The sequence below is a fragment of the Pollachius pollachius genome (genome assembly GCF_949987615.1).
Source record: "Pollachius pollachius genome assembly, chromosome: 13".
Classification (NCBI taxonomy): Eukaryota; Metazoa; Chordata; class Actinopteri; order Gadiformes; family Gadidae; genus Pollachius; species Pollachius pollachius.
In genome coordinates, this window is record NC_136946.1 from 16,818,650 (window position 1) to 16,840,760 (window position 22,111).

At 52.3% G+C, this 22,111-nt stretch overlaps 1 protein-coding gene across 1 annotated transcript in view; it reads right to left on the reverse strand.

Moving 5' to 3' along the window:
* Window positions 1-15,393: 15,393 nt before the first annotated feature.
* Window positions 15,394-22,111, reverse strand: part of phf14 (PHD finger protein 14) — a 60,061-nt gene continuing 53,343 nt past the window's right edge. Inside the window, exon 18 of the mRNA XM_079750137.1 lies at window positions 15,394-16,864. Within this exon, the coding sequence (XP_079606263.1) occupies window positions 16,763-16,864 (102 nt within the window). The 3' untranslated portion in view covers window positions 15,394-16,762. The remainder of the gene's footprint in view (window positions 16,865-22,111) is intronic.

Sequence of the window (22,111 nt, forward strand, 5' to 3'; positions counted from 1 at the left end):
AAAATTCAAATCACTTTTTGCTTGTTGACATGACTTGCAATTCACATCAATTCATGAAACATACTGCAGTCAGTGATCAGGAAATGGCAACCGCTAAAAATAATAAAAAGCTTTCATTTCACTACTAAAACACAGAGGAATATAATATCCTACTACATTTTCATATTTACATTCCCCCCTAGACACATAGACACACACCTCTCTCTTGTGTTTCAAATCTGTCAAATATGCACTATAGGCTAATGTGTGACTGGTGAACTGGGAGGGAGGAATCCCCCCCCCTCCTCTCCAGGGACGGGGGGCAGCACACTGGACAGACAACCGTCACATTCAGCTCTTTGTGTGTCCGTCTCCGTCTCCAAGGTCCATTGTGGAGAGTGGACAGGAGTACCACACACTAACACACACACACACACACACACACGCACACACACACACACACACACAAACACACACACACGCACGCACACACACACACACAAATGTAAACACACGGAGACACACACACAGACACAAACACACACTCATGCATGCACGTACGCACGCACACTCACAAACAAATTCACACACAAACACACACACACACACACACACACACACACACACACACACACACACACACACACACATGCAAGCACATACACACACACACACACAGACCAGACCGACCCCCTAAATGCTGCACTGATCAAGGAGAGGAAGAAAGGAAGGAAGAAAAGAGAAAGAGAGAAGGAGAAAACAATCAACTGCCCTTTTGTTTTAGCGTCTGTAGGAGAAAATAACCGTATGCTAATGAAGGCTTATCGGGCGCCTCAGACGCCAGGGTTGTGATGCGACCGTCTCCCCCCTGCCTCTGTCTGCCCCCTACCTCTGTCTCCCCCCTCCCTCTGTCTCCCCCCTCCCTCTGTCTCCCCCCTCCCTCTGCCCCCCCTCCCTCTGTCTCCCCCCTCCCTCTGTCTCCCCCCTCCCTCTATCTCCCCCCTCCCTCTGTCTCCCCCCTCCCTCTATCTCCCCCCTCCCTCTGTCTCCCTCCCTCTGTCTCCCCCCTCCCTCTGTCTCCCCCCTCCCTCTATCTCCCCCCTCCCTCTGTCTCCCCCCTCCCTCTGTCTCCCTCCCTCTGTCTCCCCCCTCCCTCTATCTCCCCCCTCCCTCTGTCTCCCCCCTCCCTCTGTCTCCCTCCCTCTGTCTCCCCCCTCCCTCTATCTCCCCCCTCCCTCTGTCTCCCCCCTCCCTCTGTCTCCCCCCTCCTTCTATCTCCCCCCTCCCTCTGCCCCCCTCCCTCTGTCTCCCTCCCTCTATCTCCCCCCTCCCTCTATCTCCCCCCTCCCTCTATCTCCCCCATCCCTCTGTCTCCCTCCCTCTATCTCCCCCTCCCTCAGTCTCCCTCCCTCTATCTCCCCCCTCCCTCTATCTCCCCCCTCCCTCTATCTCCCCCATCCCTCTGTCTCCCTCCCTCTATCTCCCCCCTCCCTCTGTCTCCCCCCTCCCTCTATCTCCCCCATCCCTCTGTCTCCCTCCCTCTATCTCCCCCCTCCCTCTGTCTCCCTCCCTCTGTCTCCCCCCTCCCTCTATCTCCCCCATCCCTCTGTCTCCCTCCCTCTATCTCCCCCCTCCCTCTGTCTCCCTCCCTCTATCCTCCCCTCCCTCTATCTCCCCCCTCCCTCTATCTCCCCCATCCCTCTGTCTCCCTCCCACTATCTCCCCCCTCCCTCTGTCTCCCTCCCTCTATCTCCCCCCTCCCTCTATCTCCCCCCTCCCTCTATCTCCCCCATCCCTCTGTCTCCCTCCCTCTATCTCCCTCACTCTGTATACACCACATGTTATATGAGTTAATATATTATACATCACAAGTTATATAAGTTATATAAGTTAGTGCGGGGAGTGAGACGAGTGGGAGGAGTGAGGGGAGTGAGACGAGTGGGAGGAGTGAGGGGAGTGAGACGAGTGGGAGGAGTGAGGGGAGTAAGACGAATGGGAGGAGTGAGGGGAGTGAGACGAGTGGGAGGAGTGAGGGGAGTAAGACGAATGGGAGGAGTGAGGGGAGTGAGACGAGTGGGAGGAGTGAGGGGAGTAAGGGGAGTGGGAGGAGTGAGACAAGCGGGAGGAGTTAGGGGAGTGAGACGAGTGAGGGGAGTGAGACGAGTGGGAAGAGTGAGACGAGTGAGGGGAGTGAGACGAGTGGGAAGAGTGAGACGAGTGAGGGGAGTGAGACGAGTGGGAGGAGTGAGGGGAGTGAGACGAGCGAGGGGAGTGAGACGAGTGGGAGGAGTGAGTGGAGTGAGACGAGCGAGGGGAGTGAGACGAGTGGGAAGAGTGAGACGAGTGAGGGGAGTGAGACGAGTGGGAGGAGTGAGGGGAGTGAGACGAGCGAGGGGAGTGAGACGAGTGGGAAGAGTGAGACGAGTGAGACGAGTGGGAGGAGTGAGGGGAGTGAGGGGAGTGAGACGAGTGGGCAGAGTGAGGGGAGGGGGAAGAGTGAGGGGAGGGGGAAGAGTGAGGAGGGTGGGAAGAATGAGAAGAGTGAGGGGAGTGAGATGAGTGCGGAGAGTGAGGATAATGCCCTGGGGTGTGAGTGGTGAGGTCCAGAGCCATGTCCCCCCCCCAGCCTGAGGCAGCCCTTGCTAACGCGCGCCGCCCAGCGCTCAGCAGGCGTGTGGGAGCCAGGGTCAGCACCCCCAGGAAAGCTGGTGTCATTTGTACAAGCAGCGAGATTACAGCCTCGCCTACGTGTGTCTGTGTAACGTCTGTGCGTGTGCGCAGCGGTGTGAGATGTGTGTGTGTGTGTTTGTGTGTGTATGTATGTTTGAGGTGTGCGTGTGTGTGAGTAGGACACTCCTCTCGTATAGCAAAGTGTGAAAGCGGGCCGGGAGATAAAGATGAGAGAAGGTGGGGGAAATTACAGTGTGCCGCGGCGCTATCAGCCCTCCACAGAGCTCCAGGTGAGAGATAGACCTGTACTAAAAGAGGAAAAAACATTCAAGCAAAGAGGAATGACCTTTCACAATATTATACACAGCGGCGCCGCAGCGTCGTATCGGCCCCGCTCCCAGCGCCACTTAGAGGCCTGCCCTCCCTCACTGTCACCCCCTACCCTCACTGTCACCCCCTCACTGTCACCCCCTCCCTCACTGTCACCCCCTCACTGTCACCCCCTCACCCTTACCCCCTCACCCTCACTGTCACCCCCTAACCCCCTCCCCCTCACTGTCACCCCCTAACTGTCACCCCCTCCCCCTCACCCCCTCACTGTCACCCCCTCACTGTCACCCCCTCACTGTCACCCCCTCAGTGTCACCCCCTACCCTCACTGTCACCCCCTACCCTCACTGTCACCCCCTCACTGTCACCCCCTCACTGTCACCCCCTCCCCCTCACCCCCTCACTGTCACCCCCTCATTGTCACCCCCTACCGTCACTGTCACCCCCTCACTGTCACCCCCTCACTGTCACCCCCTCACCCTCACCCCCTCACCCTCACTGTCACCCCCTCCCCCTCACTGTCACCCCCTCACTGTCACCCCCTCCCCCTCACCCCCTCAATGTCACCCCCTCCCCCTCACCCCCTCACTGTCACCCCCTCAGTGTCACCCCCTACCCTCACTGTCACCCCCTACCCTCACTGTCACCCCCTCACTGTCACCCCCTCACTGTCACCCCCTCCCCCTCACCCCCTCCCACTCACCCCCTCACTGTCACGCCCTCCCATTCACCCACTCACTGTCACCCCCTCATTGTCACCCCCTACCGTCACTGTCACCCCCTCACTGTCACCCCCTCACTGTCACCCCCTCACCCTCACCCCCTCACCCTCACTGTCACCCCCTCCCCCTCACTGTCACCCCCTCACTGTCACCCCCTCCCCCTCACCCCCTCAATGTCACCCCCTCCCCCTCACCCCCTCACTGTCACCCCCTCAGTGTCACCCCCTACCCTCACTGTCACCCCCTACCCTCACTGTCACCCCCTCACTGTCACCCCCTCACTGTCACCCCCTCACCCTCACCCCCTCACCCTCACTGTCACCCCCTCAACCCCTCACTGTCACCCCCTCACTGTCACCCCCTCCCCCTCACCCCCTCACTGTCACCCCCTCACTGTCACCCCCTCCCCCTCACCCCCTCCCACTCACCCCCTAACTGTAACCCCCTCAGTGTCACCCCCTCACTGTCACCCCCTACCCTCACTGTCACCCCCTCACTGTCACCCCCTCACTGTCACCCCCTCACTGTCACCCCCTACCCTCACTGTCACCCCCTCACTGTCACCCCCTCACTGTCACTCCCTCACTGTCACCCCCTACCCTCACTGTCACCCCCTCACTGTCACCCCCTCACTGTCACTCCCTCACTGTCACCCCCTACCCTCACTGTCACCCCCTCACTGTCACCCCCTACCCTCACTGTCACCCCCTCACTGTCACCCCCTCACTGTCACCCCCTACCCTCACTGTCACCCCCTCACTGTCACCCCCTCACTGTCACCCCCCACCCTCACTGTCACCCCCTCCCCCTCACTGTCACCCCCTCACTGTCACCCCCTCACCGCCTCCCCCTGACTGTGACTGGTGACAGTGAGGGGGTGACAGTGAGGGTAGGGGTGAGGGGGAGGGGGTGACAGTGAGGGGGAGGGGGTGAAGGGGTGACAGTGAGGGTGAGGGGGTGAGGGTGAGGGGGTGACGGTGAGGGGGTGACAGTGAGGGTAGGGGGTGACAGTGAGGGTGGGGGGTGACAGTGAGGGGGTGACAGTGAGGGTAGGGGGTGAGAGTGAGGATAGGGGGTGACAGTGAGGGGGTGACAGTGAGGGGGTGACAGTGAGGGGGTGACAGTGAGGGGGTGACAGTGAGGGGGTGACAGTGAGGGGGTGACAGTGAGGGGGAGGGGGTGACACTGAGGGGGTGACAGTGAGGGGGTGACAGTGAGGGGGTGACAGTGAGGGGGTGACAGTGAGGGGGAGGGGGTGACACTGAGGGGGTGACAGTGAGGGGGTGACAGTGAGGGGGTGACAGTGAGGGGGTGACAGTGAGGGGGTGACAGTGAGGGGGAGGGGGTGACACTGAGGGGGTGACAGTGAGGGGGTGACAGTGAGGGGGTGACAGTGAGGGGGTGACAGTGAGGGGGAGGGGGTGACACTGAGGGGGTGACAGTGAGGGGGTGACAGTGAGGGGGTGACAGTGAGGGTAGGGGGGTGACAGTGAGGGTAGGGGGTGACAGTGAGGGTAGAGGGTGACAGTGAGGGTGAGGGGTTGAGGGTGTGGGGGTGACAGTGAGGGGGTGATAGTGAGGGTAGGGGGTGACAGTGAGGGTAGGGGGTGACAGTGAGGGGGTGACAGTGAGTGGGAGGGGGTGACAGTGAGGGTGAGGGGGTGAGGGTGAGGGGGTGACAGTGAGGGGGTGACAGTGAGGGTAGGGGGTGACAGTGAGGGTAGGGGGTGACAGTGAGGGGGTGACAGTGAGGGGGTGACAGTGAGGGTAGGGGGTGACAGTGAGGGGGTGACAGTGAGGGGGTGAGGGGGTGACAGTGAGGGGTTGACAGTGAGGGGGTGAGCTGTCACCCCCCTCACTGTCACCCCCTCACTGTCACCCCCTCACTGTCACCCCCTCACTGTCACCCCCTCACCCCCTCACTGTCTCCCCCTCACCCCCTCCCCCTCACTGTCACCCCCTCACTGTCACCCCTCACTGACAGTGAGGGTAGGGGGGTGACAGTGAGGGGGTGACAGTGAGGGGGTGACAGTGAGGGTAGGGGGTGACAGTGAGGGGGTGACAGTGAGGGGTTGACAGTGAGGGGGTGAGCTGTCACCCCCTCACTGTCACCCCCTCACTGTCACCCCCTCACTGTCACCTCCTCACTGTCACCCCCTCACTGTCACCCCCTCCCCCTCACTGTCACCCCCTACCCTCACTGTCAGTGAGGGGTGACAGTGAGGGGGTGACAGTGAGGGGGAGGGGGTGAGGGGGAGACAGTGAGGGGGTGAGGGGGTGACAGTGAGGGGGTGACAGTGAGGGGGGTGACAGTGAGGGGGTGACAGTGAGGGTAGGGGGTGACAGTGAGGGGAGACAGTGAGGAGGTGACAGTGAGGGGGTGACAGTGAGGGGGAGGGGGTGACACTGAGGGGGTGAGAGTGAGGGGGTGACAGTGAGGGTAGGGGGTGACAGTGAGGGGGTGACAGTGAGGGTAGGGGGTGACAGTGAGGGTAGGGGGTGACACTGAGGGGGTGACAGTGAGGGGGTGAGGGGGAGGGGTTGACAGTGAGGGGGTGAGGGGGAGGGGGTGAGGGTGAGGGGGTGACAGTGAGGGGGTGATAGTGAGGGTAGAGGGTGACAGTGATGGGGTGACAGTGAGGGTAGGGGGTGACCCCCTACCCTCACTGTCACCCCCTCACTGTCACCCCCTCACCCTCACCCCCTCACCCTCAGTGTCACCCCCTCACTGTCACCCCCTCACTGTCACCCCCTCACTGTCACCCCCTCACTGTCACCCCTTCACCCCCTCACCCCCCTCCCCCTCACTGTCACCCCCTCACTGTCACCCCCTCCCACTCACCCCCTCACTGTCACCCCCTCACTGTCACCCCCTACCCTCCCCCTCACCCCCTCACTGTCACCCCCTCCCCCTCACCCCCTCACTGTCACCCCCTCAGTGTCACCCCCTACCCTCACTGTCACCCCCTCACTGTCACCCCCTCACGGTCACCCCTTCACCCCCTCACCCCCTACCCTCACTGTCACCCCCTCACTGTCACCCCTTCACCCCCTCACCCCCTCCCCCTCACTGTCACCCCCTCACTGTCACCCCCTCACTGTCACCCCCTCATTGTCACCCCCTCACTGTCACCCCCTACCCTCACTGTCACCCCCTCACTGTCCCCCCCTCACTGTCACCCCCTACCCTCACTGTCACCCCCTCACTGTCACCCCCTCACTGTCACCCCCTCACTGTCACCCCCTCACGGTCACCCCCTCACTGTCACCCCCTACCCTCACTGTCACCCCCTCACTGTCACCCCCTCCCCCTCACCCCCTCACTGTCACCCCCTCCCCCTCACCCCCTCACTGTCACCCCCTCCCGCTCACCCCCTCACTGTCACCCCCTCAGTGTCACCCCCTACCCTCACTGTCACCCCCTCCCCCTCACCCCCTCACTGTCACCCCCTCCCCCTCACCCCCTCACTGTCACCCCCTCAGTGTCACCCCCTACCCTCACTGTCACCCCCTCCCCCTCACCCCCTCACTGTCACCCCCTCCCCCTTACCCCCTCCCCTCACCCCCTCACCAAGGCGGACCACACAACCCGACCTGTGTGATGTTACTGGGGGAGGACCAGATAGATGCTGTTGTGTACATTTGGTTCATTCTTCTGGTGTGCAGAAATGTTTTACGATGGATGCCGCTTTCTGTTCTCACCGCGCTAGCCCCCCCGCCCACCAGCGGGTGGACGGGGGGCGGGGGGCCTCCGCAGTGTGTCCAGTCTCAGCGTCTCAGCGTCCCGGGGCGGGGGGACGGCTGGGGTGTACGTAGCGCAGGAACAGCGCCGCATCACTCAAGACCCCTCGCAACGCAATCACCCTGACGACGCAGCAGCGGACCCTCGGCTGATCCGTCAACGCAACGGTAGCGTGTAGGGGGGGGCGTCCCGGTTCAAAACCACCCAGTCACTGTTCTCGGGGCCTTGTCAAGCTGTCCCGTACTAATTCAGTGAGGAATCTCAGCAATTGTGTATTTTATGGCCCCCGGAATGAGCCGGGGCCCGCGGGGAAGGGAGTGCGGGCCGCGGGTGAGCAACAAGCCGCTCATAAACAAGAGCCTCACTGACAGATCAGCCAATTCATGGCAATGCAGGAGCACTATTACCTCCACTTGTAAAACCAGCCCTGACCTTTAAATATGTGCCGCGCCGCGCACTCTGCCGCTGCTAGATTGTTATAGATTGCCGACTTTCTTCCGAAGGATCTGACTTTATATTAGCCATCGGTAAGGGAGGAGGGGGGGGCTTCATTACTTCAGAGGGCATTTCCAAGTATCATTCATTTAGAAGATTGTATACCTCAGCTTTTGAGCCCTTCGTGGCAAAAAGGAAGTCATTTTTTGAGTCAGTCAACCTGCAATTAGAACTGGAGGACTATTAAACACACATTTATGTACCCTGCTTTCATCCTCAAGTCTTTCAAATAAGGGGTGAAATAAAAAGTACTTCATTATTCATCTTTTATAGCAAAACATATTATGAAACATCAGTGGGCCTTGATACAGGCCCATTTAAAACATATGCCAAACTGGCTTGTTAGCGCAGACAGAACGGCTTTGCGACAAAGATGGATGAGATCCCTCACGGGGAGAAGTTTAGCTGAGCTACTCTCACTTTCCCACATGTCCCACAATGCACCACTGAATCGGAATGAACAAAGCCACGTGAATGGTTGTGTCTTGTGTTTGTTAGTGTTCAATTCCAACCTTGTGTATCTACCAAAGCGTATGGCGAGTATCACCGTCATCTTCCATTAAGGTTGGTGAAAACTAGGCAATATCTTTCAACCGGTTGGACATATGGGCCACAACTTTAACAACGTGTTTCGAGTTTCCTAATGTTGTTTTACTCTGACAACATATATTTGCGCAAAAAACAATTAGTTTCCAAATTGCCAGCAACCCCACGCTTAGAGTTAAAAGCTTTGGCGGGATGTGTCCCATGTCACGCTGACCCACTTAGTTTCATTCTGGAACCGCAATAAATGTGCTAAATATAGTCTGAATCCCTCCATTCTCCATCGTGGCCCGCTTATTAGACTTGGAGGGTGGAATCTCGAGAGATTGAGAGTACAGAATGAGAGCGGTAAAACTACATTTCAGAGGCCTGTTTGGGCGTTTCCAATGAGATGAGTTCCCCCCCGCCTCACACTCAATTACTGAACTTCAGTGTTCAATCACCTTGGTTTAGTGGGGGGATGGGGGAAGGCTTACTGAAACAGTCGTCAAATTAACAACTTCAACGTTGTTGGGGTACAGGAGGGAGGCGGGGGAAGAACAGCGATAGTCCACGTAGAGTTATGACCAAGGCTTGAGACGTTCTCCAACCAATAGCGAGAGCCGTCCCACACCCCACCTCTCCCTCCTCCTTCTCCTTGGGAGCCAATCAGAAGGGCTATTTTTAGACAGGCAAGTGCATGCGTGGTACTGCTTGGGCGGCAGATGGTATTTCAGAGAAAGAGCGGGGGTGCAATTTACAGTAAACAGATTCTTTATTCTTGGCAGGTCATGGCGAGAAGCTCTGACGCTGCGGCGGCCATTTAATTCCAAGCATGCGAGCAAACGCTTGTACGGGGATCTGAGTTGAGTGAGACAGAGCTACTCGCCTAAGGCTCTGAAGGTGCACTCTCTGACCACCCAGCGACCAAAGCTGGCACAAACTGCTCTCCATTTTGTTTTGCACTAATAAGGATTCTAGGCCTGCTAGTGGGTCAAAAACACAATAAAAACAGATGTGGGAACCAGTCATCTTGTCACTTTGCCTCCCACTTTTTCCAAGGGATGATGGAAACGTCTGGTGGTTAAAGTAACTTCCGGAAGGCGCCGGTTTAGTGTGGTCGATGGGGGGGACGGACATCTTGTGCAGAATCAGCAGCCACCACTCCGGAAGGCATTTACATCAACATCACACTGCTGTTGGCTAAATCATGTTGAAGGCCTATTCCCCCCGCCGTAAGCAGATTGAAACCTGTAACAAAAACGAAAAACATCCCATCATAGTGCGTGTGTTTGTGTGTGTGTGTGTGTGCGTGTGCGCGCGTGTGTGTGTGTGTGTGTGTCCCGTGCTGGTGCTTGGCTCCAGAGCAGGGCAGTGGAGGCGTGCAGCTGGGGAGGAGGCGCGGTGCCGCAGAAAGGTGACACAATAGATGGCTCTGCCCTTGGAGGGAGGAAGAAAGATGGCGGTTATAGTGTCTCTGTCCGCAGAACGGGGGGTTTATGTGGCCGTGATGATGATTTGTGTGTGTGAGTGTGTGTGTTTATGTTTTTGGGGTGTTTTTGTGTGTGTGTGTGTGTGTGTGTGTGTGTGTGTGTGTGTGTGTGGGGGGGGGGGTTCTGACTATGTGTGTGCTCTTTTATTGTGTCAGCAATTTTAACATTTAGTATGAGCTCCTATTTTATTATCTTTATTTATCTTTTATTTATTATATATATATATTAATTCATTACGTATGTTCAATTTCACCTGTTTCATGAAAATTAGGCCACAGCTTACAAAACTATTTCTGTCATATTCAAAGCATAAGGACAACAGGACGGCAGGATTCTTTTGAAGCCAGTTACCACCTTAGCTGGTGTGGAGTTCAACGTTGTTCAGCCGGCCTGCCTCTTTAATGAAGGGTGTCTCACGGTCACGGTGATTCTCCACCATTTGCTTGGCGTTTTAGAGGTTCCTGGGCTCGGCAGCCCTGCTGGGCGATGTCTTTGTGAATTACACCTTCCATAAAGCTGTTGTAATAGTGGGGGGCAATCAGCACTTTGTATCTGTGCAGCCTTGCCATGGTATTTACCTTTTTATGTGGGTGTAAATTCGACACAGACCAAGGACAAGCCCTTTCCCTCCCAGATATCTTTCTCGTTCTGTCTTGCTTTTCTTCCTTCTTGAGTCGCTGGCCTCATGACGACACGTCGTTGAAGGGTTGAAAGAAGCATAAAAACGGGAGTATTAACGACGCAGCAAGGGACACAAGAGAGCCATTGGACAGTCCAGTGTCTGACTGCACGTCAGTGTGCCCCGACTCCTTTGTCCGCCTGCTCCATTTTCCTTCCCCCCCGTTTAATAGGAGGGCATCATACCTGAACATGTTGAGAGGGCCTTTAAAAGTAACAAGACAAGGATTTATAGAGCAAACTATTTCCCTTTTTGTTTTTTAATATCCATAAAACATAAAACCGTTCTTATGCAAAGCCCAGCCCCCTCGAGCCCCTTGGAATACGGCGGGCTCAGCCCTCACCTCTCCGTGTAAGTGGGCTGATTGCTCCTTGTTGCAGCTGTCATAACAGCGCAGGTAGAAGAGCAGACTTGAGCGATGGGCCCTCGCACTAACGAGCTGGGGTTCAGCGTGAGTTCCGTCCGCGCTGCGCGCAGAACAGAAGAGAGGCCCCTCCATTACTGCAGCCCGGAACACGCCGCACGCAGCGGATGAGCGTGGGTCTCTATGGAGATCGCCGTGCGTCATTAATGTCTTTCCATTAATGCGTTGGAAAGTGTTTTCAACCGATCGCTTCAGGACCACTTTCTTAACGAGGGTGTTTGAATCTCAAAGAGTTCGCCCAAAGGGAGATCAAAGAAGACCACATTATTATTTTTTATAACTGCACGCTTGTGTAGTAGACACACACACACGCACGGCCTGCACATACAGACTCACACACACGCACGCACACACACACACACACTCAAAAACAAGAAAGACAGAGATTATGAACACTAACATACAAACATTCAGCTCATAAAAATATGACGTCGTCATATGATGACGTTTGGAGGCGGAGAACCAAAACCAACCCAGTCAGTAAAGGTTAGGTTCTGGGAAATCACACAGAGTTCACTGCTATTCTGGGTCTGGAAAATGTACAGGAGGTTGTTGATGTCCTTTCTGAGTCGGGGGGGGGGGGGGGGGGGGGGGGGGGGGGAGGAGCAGGCAGTGACCCAGAGGGCACCAACGCACAGGGTGCAGCTAGAGGGCCCCTGCAGGGACGCGCCCGGTGACGAGACCCCGGCCAGCTCAGGCTGTTCTGGATCGGACCAGGATGCCGCTTAGTGTGCTTAGAGAGTCTGTGCATCAGGGATTCACAGAGTATCTGTGGGTCCCATGGACCCATGATGGTACAAGCCTGTCATTAGTACAAGACCAGGCTTCACCGTCACCTTCGTCTTCACCGTCGTCTTCGTCTTCGTTGTCACTTTTGTCTCCGTCGCCGTCTTCGAAGCCATCGCTGTCTTCGTCATCGCCTTCGTCGCTGTCTTCATCCTCACACCCATCGTGGCCTTCGTCTTCACCGTCACTTCATCGTCACCTTCGTCTTCACTGTTAACTTCGTCTCCGTCCTTGTCTGCTTTGTTGGGGAGAAGTGTCTGATTAATCCAAACCACCAACGTTACTTTTCAATTTCAAGCTGGTTGGTGTTTTCTAATTGCACTCTTGCTTCAACACAGTGTTTTCTCAGCCACTTCCAATTCGATTTATTAACAAATAACTTTCAAATAAATAATTTTCAAACTAGGACAATGACGTACAATAAACCAAAGTCAGTGTAAAACTATTGATTTGTGCTGCTCAGTCCTGTAGGCTTATATATAATTAAGCATTTAGAATTAACTACTATTATCAAGTAACAATTGTTTTTGATCCAAACCATTGATTCGTATTTGAGGAGAATTGGAGAGGTTCTCTGGGTGGAAGTGGAGGTAGAATTGAGTTCTTACAGCCTGAATTTCCACCGCGGATTTCCCCAGGGTCTAAATAAAGAACTCTTATCTACCTTAAAAAAGTAATTTCCTTAAGAGGAAAAACCGGTGGAGCAATTTGTTAGGAACAGGGGTCAGAGACAATACAAGTGTACCCCCTGTTCAGGCGGGCATTAGCCCCAGACGGAGGGGTTGATTAAGACACCATTAGCCCAGTGGTGTGGGAGCCAGCGGACCAGAGAGCAGGTCAGGGTGGAGCATTTGGAGGTTTGGGCACAGAGAATTGTTGCTCTGTTGGTCCCTTTTTGGTTACACAAATGGACACGATGACCGGTCTACGACTGTGTTCAACCCATGGACCAATAGGAGAGGTCCATTTCAGAGATCTGGACGGACAGAACAGTGTTCCTGATGTAAAGATCTTCCACATAGACTTGTCGTGGAGGATGAGAGGAGTCACAGTTGACTTCGTTTGCCCACAGACCAATCAGTTCCAACATAAAAGTAAAATGGCGTATGTTCTCTATTACCCCTTTTCCACCAACACGGTTCCACTGCGGGGTCGGAGCCAGTGCCAATCTCAAACTGGTTCTTGGCTTTTCCACTTAAAGAATCTTGGCCCCGGGCCAGACAAACAGGTCCTAATCAGCACCAACTCCACACTGGCCAGAAACAAGATAAAGTGACGTCTAGCACTGGGTTAGCTTATTTTTAACATGTTCATTTTACCAGTAATTTGAACGTCCTGATGTGTTTCTAGGGCAACAGGGTCGTCTGCTCTGACGCATTGACGTGGCTCTACTCTAGCCCTAGAGTCTGTGGGAAATCAAGCTGGTTCTTGGGGAGTTGGCGTGCAGCACCAACACTGAACCAGCACCAGCACCAGCACCGGGTTTGCGATGGTGGAATATATGAAACAGGCCCTCCAGGTTAACTGTTGCTCAGCACGCCCTGGAATCCTATGCTGTTGTTGTACATCGGACACGCTTAACTGGGTACTGAAATGTAGAAGAAACGTAATAAAAACGGTTAAAGCATGCATAGGAGTGTTTTATCTGAGTGAATTCAGAGAGAAGCCCTCCACATCGCCGCTAGCCATTAGCGGGCTCTGGCAGCGGCGGAGGGCCGTGGCGGCGTTCAGCGGCGACCGATCATAGCCTGAGTGCGCTGATGGCGGGGCTATAATCCGTGAAGTCACAATGAAGACTTTTCTCCTCGTAACAGCTGGCTGCGGATCGCTACTCCGTTTCCTTTGTGTCGCCAACATTAAGAGCTACTTAGTATGCGGCGGGAATGAATAGGAGATTAGCGGGGGCACAAGGTGCCAGAACGGCCCGCTTGCGCCATTAATGCACCCATCGCCGTTATCGCGCACTTAATGACATCCGCCTCGGATGGCGTGCTGGGAGCGCGGCGGCGGGGAGCCCGGCTGGAAAGCCCGCCGGCACAGCCGGAGCCTTCCGTCAAAACACATCCATTTTATGCGAAGGTTCTGCGAGGGAGAAAATAAATAAATAAAGCACACAGTTCCCTGAATAATGTGTTTCACGGTTCAGTCGTCTTATCGGGATTCCCTCCCGCCCGCCCTTGAAACAGGCAAATGAATAGTTACAGTGAAACAAATTGATATCTCAGCCCTCCACAAGACTGTGTTGTGTCGAAGGTTACCGCTCTGTATTGACGTACACATTTTGTTATACGCTGCGTTGTGGAGATCAAATTTTTTTCTGGATCTGCAATTCCTTGACAGATGTCAGCCGGCTGCTGTATATAAATTGGTGTATTATGTATTGAGTCTGCATCACCAGAATGAGTATGGGCCTTATCCAATATCTGTGTGTCTGGGAAGTTGGAGGTCTCTCACGAAGGCTAAATATAGATACAAAGCATTTAAGGGACCCCTGCTAGCCTTAAAGCAGAACCATCAGGCTCAGCTATGTTCTAAAATAACACAAAACTGCGTCAGACAATTGATAGGAAGACATCGGCACTGCAACATAAAGGGCCGGACAAACCATATGGGCCCCGGGGCCAGTGCCAAGGACCCCGAGATCGCTGAAGGACTGAGGCAGCATGTGTTGTTAGATCTTGTTTGAAGTTAACCTGCTTTACGCCTTTGCGCCTACCCACAATGCAACAGACTGCGAGCTGAGGGACCCAAAATGAGGCCAGATCAACGTCAAGTTGAAACGTGACTCAGCCCACAATCACGTAGCACCAAAGAAAACGATGAAAGAAAACGGGGGCCGGGAGGAGGGTGAAGTGTGAGCGCCAAACAAAATGCTGTAACTGTTATGCATTAGTGTGAATCATAAGCTGTCTTCATTTAAAAGCACTTTAGGAACATATTGAATTATTAGGCCTACAGTATGCCTCTGCATTGAGTTCTATAACAAAGGCTAAGTTGTTGAACGTTTCATTGTAGTTCATCAATAAAATGCACTTGATGATGATGTCCACAATACGATTATTCTTTGGGGGGAGGAGGGGGGGGCAATTTAATGTGGTTGCCCAAAAGTCCCTGGATGTTTGACGGTTAAACGGATGATGTTGCTGAGCGCATCTTTTCACAACACCCATTTGGACCAGTAATGTGATTCAAGAAAATAGCGGAGCTTTAAGATCCTGCTTTCCACTGCATACAACAGCGCTCCAAAACCACACACCCGTTACTTAACTGCCTATTTCACACAAATCCCTATTTAATGTTTAACGTTTATGAAAAATACGGCGTATTTTTAAGTTGTGAGAATCCAGTGTATGTTTATACTAGAGAATTTAAAGTAGTGGCAAAAGTTTGGGGGAAAAAAAATCACACTTCAGTAAACATTTTGGTTAAGCATATATATCTTTAAATACAACAGTGACACTTAAACATACTTACTTCTCAAATGCTGATCTGATCAAGTTACATTTTAGATGTCAAAACTGCATACCCTTCATCTCTGTTAAGTACCTCCCTTTATATTTGATACAATTATTCAGTCTAATAGAAACGTCTCGATAGCAAAATGCTCTCCCAATATAATGTCTGGAAGCTTCGGTATAAATAACAGAGCGATGAACAATAGGCCTTAGAGATTTATTAGCATTTCCAATGAAACAATGAGGACTTTGATGGCCTAACATGTCTAGTTTGGTGCTCTTGTCTGAGCCACTTGAATAAACAGAATCAAAGTGAGTCTCCTTGGTGACATCGCAACACATCCTGGTTCAGGCTGTGGTCAAACTATTCAGAGAGATTGTATAGTGTTCATTTAGGGTGGCTCACAAGATGTTCCCTTAAGTGTGGAGACATGTTGCCTCACCCCTCCACTCAGCGGTGGAGTGTCAGTAAACATTGCGTCTTTGGAAATATCCTCAAGCTACCGCCATGTGATGTAACCCACATGAGCTCACATCGGCCAACGTCAGGCCAGGATAAAAAAAATATCTTCACCTCCTCCTATCACATTTACATCATATCTAAATACAAACTCTGGGATACACAGTTGGGAAAAGGCTGTGTGTCCAATCAAAGCAGCAGTGAAAATAGTATTTCAATCAACGGCAAAAATCAAATCATCAGTTAAAGGGACTTTAAAAAATCAAAAAGGGAAACCAAAAGCCAAATAAAAAGTGAAGCAAGACGCAAACAAGCAACCAGCGACATGAACTAACACATAGAGGTCAGAGGTCAGCTGGGGGAACACATTTAAACTGCGGACATGGTAGTGTTCTCGGCTGCGTTGTCTTGTAAACACGCTGGTTAGAATACTTGAGGGCGTGGCCGCTGTGTAGAGGTTAGTGTAAGGACATAGAGTGAAAAAGGTCTGGTTTACCAGAAATATTGCTTTGAAGGCAAAGCTTGAGTGTCTCCTGAAAGCATTAAAATGTGTATAGCTTGATGTCTCTCAGGATGAAAGGACAGGTAGATCCCTTCGGATTGTGTTGGTCCTTAAAGATGTTAATTGGAAATAAGAAATTATTTGCCCATCGATTCCTCTCCAGCCCTTCAGGCTTGTACCCCTTTGTTTTTAAAAAAATATCATGCTCTCCCCATTTCAAGAAGGCGTAACCATACATTCTGTTCTAAAATATACTGTTCTCTATGGGCTATGTCTGTCATACGTTTCTGATGTATGTGAAACCAAACACTGCTGGTTCTCCAGGAACATGACTGTCCGGGGGACAGCAGTAGAGTAGAGTAGAGTAGAATAGTGTAGAGGAGTGTAGATTAGAGTATTGTAGAGTAGAGTTGAGTAGTGTTTGTGCCGTCATCGGAGAAGGAAACACTCTGGTGTTAGCACACTAGTTAGTCGTGCTCACGAGGATTCACCACTGCCACGGCTCAGATTGGAATCGGTTGCTCAGACATCTCCTCTTTCACAATGCCCGCCTCCTCTTCCTCTCGCTCCTCATCCTCCTCCTCTGGTCGCTCATCCTCTTCCTCCTGGAACCAAAAGAAATACGGTGAGACACCTTTAAATAACAGTTCGGACCTGAGCCATCCTAGAGCACATCACACAAACACGAAATGGTGCCAAACTGTTTTAAAAGGCAGCCCCATGAAATGCCTCCTCTAAACAAATCTTAACAAGAACAAAACTAAGCAGGCACCAACCAGAGCATAAGGAACATGTATAAATACAAATATTAGTATGTTCAGAATAGTATATAATCCAATGCAAATAAGAAGGGTTGTGTTTTTGTTAGGTTAAAGTGAGCCCTTCATATCTACATAGCAGGCCATGTGGCGCCGCCATGTGTCTAAAGTAGCCAAGAACCAACCGGGAGGCTCAAGAGAGTTTATGTTTATGTTAACCTGACGCGCCGGAAACTGTACTGTTGGTTGAACCATCTGTCTATCACCGTCTATCCACCGTCTCTAACTAAACACACAAGCCTGGCGAGATGGATTCCGGCGGGATTGCGATCAACAAACGCGGCGATCGATTTGATCCTCAAAAGAGGATTCAACAGTTCGTAAGCCAAATCTGGATTTGACATTTGTCTTATTGTAACTAATGCGTATGGACTTTTTTTTGCATATGGTCAACTTTTATGTATTTGTGCAAAATGCAAAACTTGGATTCATCTACCTTTGTCCTGAACTGTAGGTCACGACTAGCGTGTTAGAAAGAAACAACTTAACAGGTCCATTAATCTTGGCTTTACTCACAGGCATACCGTCGCTTGATATGATAGTCTCTGCTCGGTCAGGAAAAATGAAAAATAGAACAAATGTTGCTACTTTCCCCCCCTGAACCCTTGAGGTCCTCCCTCCGACTCCATGGAAGGTATAAATCCAGCCCTGGGCTCTGACACCTCATGAACTCCAGCACCATGTACCCTCACCCATCCACCAACTCTCCTCCCTGACAAGGCTGCCAATTTTCCAATTACTTGTAGCGCAATCTGTTATCGTGGGGGGGGAGGGAATCTGGGACTGAACGGGGAGCCAGCAGGGGGCCGCATGCTAACCATCTCGTAAAAGAGCCAGTCCTCACGCGCCACCCTCCGGCCTGCCTGATTAAGTGTCCCTGTTTGTGGTCCTCTTTGAGGTGTCAGGAGTCTATCACCCCGCTCAGCTTTGTCACCTCGGGGCTCACACAAACACACACACAGGGAGGGAGCTCTGCTAGCATTGGGGTGGGACTCCATCGGAACGCTATCAACTGGCTGGTTAAATGATGTGAACCATGAGTAAAGCCCTACATGGCTTTATCATCCCTGAGGTCCACTCATGTACATGAGTACATGTACTCATGATTCATCAAATACATCATCAATCTTAGATCGTTTTGCTAACCTCTCTCATGAAGTCATCAAGCCAGCAATTGTGTCATGTTTTATTTAAGCTTTTTCTGGCGTTATTAAATTGAAACCTTTGTGCTTTATTGTTGTTTTATTGTGTATGGACCTGTTTCGGAAATTAAAAGGAAAAATAACTATTTAGTGGATTCAAATGATTGCCTAACTGTTCTGGACAGCACTACCTGGTTCTGAGTAAGACGGGATGGCTCTGATACGTGGGGGCTCTGACTGAGCCGGGATGGCTCTGATACGTGGGGGCTCTGACTGAGACGGGATGGCTCTGATACGTGGGGGCTCTGACTGAGACGGGATGGCTCTGATACGTGGGGGCTCTGACTGAGACGGGATGGCTCTGATATGTGGGGGCTCTGACTGAGACGGGATGGCTCTGATACGTGGGGGCTCTGACTGAGCCGGGATGGCTCTGATACGTGGGGGCTCTGACTGAGACGGGATGGCTCTGATATGTGGGGGCTCTGATACGTGGGGACTCTGATACGTGGGGGCTCTGATACGTGTGGGCTCTGATACGTGGGGGCTCTTACAGTGGGGCAAAAAAGTATTTAGTCAGCCACCAATTGTGCAAGTTCTCCCACTTAAAAAGACGAGAGAGGCCTTTAATTTTCAGGCCTCAAAATTTCAGCATGACAATGACCCAAAACAAACCGCCACGAAGGAGTGGCTTCGTAAGAAGCATTTCAAGGTCCTGGAGTGGCCTAGCCAGTCTCCAGATCTCAACCCCATAGAAAATCTTTGGAGGGAGTTGAAAGTCCGTGTGGCCCAAAAACATCACTGCTCTAGAGGAGATCTGCATGGAGGAATGGGCCAAAATACCAGCAGCAGTGTGTGAAAACCTTGTAAAGACTTACAGAAAATGTTTGACCTCTGTCATTGCCAACAAAGGGCATGTAACAAAGTATTGAGCTGACCTTTTGTTATTGACCAAATACTTATTTTCCACCATAATTTGCAAATAAATTCTTTAAAAATCAGACAATGTGATTTTCTAGATTTTTTTTTTTCATTTTGTCTCTCATAGCTGAGGTATACCTATGATGAAAATTACAGGCCTCTCTCATCTTTTTAAGTGGGAGAACTTGCACAATTGGAGGCTGACTAAATACTTTTTTGCCCCACTGTATATGTGGGGGCTCTGAGTGAGATGTGGAGGCTGGAGATCTTCACATTCAGGTCTAGCTGTGGCTGAACTGGTTGGGTTACTGGTTCTCAGCCTTCGCCTGGCTGGGGCTGAACTGGTTGGGTTACTGGTTCTCAGCCTTCGCCTGGCTGTGGCTGAACTGGTTGGGCTACTGGTTCTCAGCCTCCGCCTGGCTGTGGCTGAACTGGTTGGGCTACTGGTTCTCAGCCTTCACCTGGCTACGGCTTAACTGTTTGGGCTACTGGTTCTCAGCATTCAGCCTGCTACGGCTGAACTGGTTGGGCTACTGGTTCTCAGCCTTCGCCTGGCTGTGGCTGAACTGGTTGGGCTACTGGTTCTCAGCCTTCACCTGGCTACGGCTTAACTGTTTGGGCTACTGGTTCTCAGCATTCAGCCTGCTACGGCTTAAATGGTTGGGCTACTGGTTCTCAGTCGTGTTAACGCACACGCAGCCGGAGGCGCAGTGGGGGGACGTGATGGGGGGTTGCGTTCAGAGTGGCGCTCTCCACCAGCAGACCCCTGACCGAGTGATATTTACTCTGTTATAACAGAAACAGCCTCGGGCAGGACCCCCTACCAGAGAGAGGGGGGGGGGGGAGAGAGAGAGAGAGAGAGAGAGAGAGAGAGAGAGAGAGAGAGAGAGAGAGAGAGAGAGAGAGAGAGAGAGAGAGACAGACAGACAGACAGACAGACAGACAGACAGACAGACAGACAGACAGACAGACAGACAGACAGACAGACAGACAGACAGACAGACAGACAGACAGACAGACAGACAGACAGACAGACAGACAGACAGACAGACAGACAGACAGACAGACAGACAGACAGACAGACAGACAGACAGACAGACAGACAGACAGACAGACAGACAGAGAGAGATGGAGAGAGGGTAGGGAGGATGCTGATGATTGGCTCTGGCATTTTGGGATATCTCCATCAGCTGGCTCCAGGGAGACAGGTGGGTAGACTCCCAGAGCCTGCGGCAGCAACGTGCACATATATGATGATAAAATGTCATGTCCTTCATATCCTAATCGAGTCTGGCTGCTTGTGAAGCGCTCCCACCGACAACACACACACTGGGCCCTAGGTGGCAACAGAGACCAGCCAGCACTGCTGCTGCTGAGATGGAAGGCTGTGGAAGTTATACTAACCCTGCATTCACACACACACACACACACACACACACACACACACACACACACACACACACACACACACACACACACACACACACACACACACAAACACTTGATCAGCCAGACAAAACTGCCTACGCCATACAGTATGTTTATACAGCCCCCACCCCAAAAAAAAACACACACACACAAAACACTTTAACACCGACCACAAACATCCCACAACACATCATGCACACGCCACTACACACAGAAGCACAAAGCTCACAAAGTCAACCGCATAAAGCAGGATTAAAATAAACGCTTGACAAAGAATTCCCATTCACAGGGAAGCGTGTACTTTAATAAGCCCGGCCTTCTTTATCAAGCCAACACAGTTCTCTAAAGAATTAGCGGCTAATTAGCACCAGTAATATCCTTATCATGGGCTGCTGGCTGCGTTGTTTTTACATGAGAATGCTGTCTACAGGAGAGGCTACTGTGGTGTTTTCCCACCACACCATACCGGCAGCCTCACACACACATCAGGGCCTCTCCCCATCCAGGACCCGATGTTCCCATCCGCTGAAGGAGAACCGGTCCACCACAGCCAGAAAGCTCTGGGTCTTTTGCAGGCCAGAGAACATCTCTAGCTCTAGATGTAGTAGCTACTATGTAGACATTACATTTACATTTACATTTAGGGCATTTAGCAGACGCTTTTATCCAAAGCGACTTACAATAAGTGCATTTGTTACAATTAGTACATTTGTCATAAGAAGTGAAACAATATATCGCTGTCGGTACAGTAAAGATGTTCATAGAACCAAGTGCAAGTATTACAATCGCTAGGCTAACCCATTCCCCGTGTAAAGCAAAGATAGCAGCTACTGTAGATGCTACACAATTAAGTACCTTGAATAAGTGTATGTACAAGTGCCAGGACGTACAACATTCAATGGTGGCTGTGCATTGGTTTCTATGCAGAGTCGAGGTGAACTCTGAACAGGTGAGTTTTGAGTCTTTTGCGGAAGCTGGTGAGCGACTCTGCGATCCTGACATCGGTAGGGAGCTCGTTCCACCACTGAGGTCCCACAACAGAGAAAAGTTGTGACTTCGCTGATCGACCTTTGCTTGCTCTTAGCGATGGCGGTACCAGACGTCCAGCTGAGGTAGTTGAGCGGAGGGATCGAGCTGGTGTGTGTGGCTTTACTAATGCTTGGAGGTAGGCAGGGGCAGTTCCATCGACTGCCTTGTATGCCAGTACCATCATCTTGAATCTGATGCGAGCTATTACAGGGAGCCAGTGGAGGTCGCATGTCTATGCGCATGTCTATGCACACAGATCGTTGGCACTAGTTGTAACCAGAAGTATTTGATCCTTGATCTGTTCTGAAATGCTCTCTACACAGAACAGCTGTGTTCTGTCTGTGTGTCTTTGTGTGTGTCCGTGTGTGTGTCTGTTCTGTGTGTGTGTGTGTGTGTGTGTGTGTGTGTGTGTGTGTGTGTGACACGCTGGCTGAGTGCCTTGCTGCGTGTACGTGGCAGCGTCTCTCTTGCCCGCTGCAGTGTTCCAGTGATGTTCCCTTGGCTCTGGCCCGTA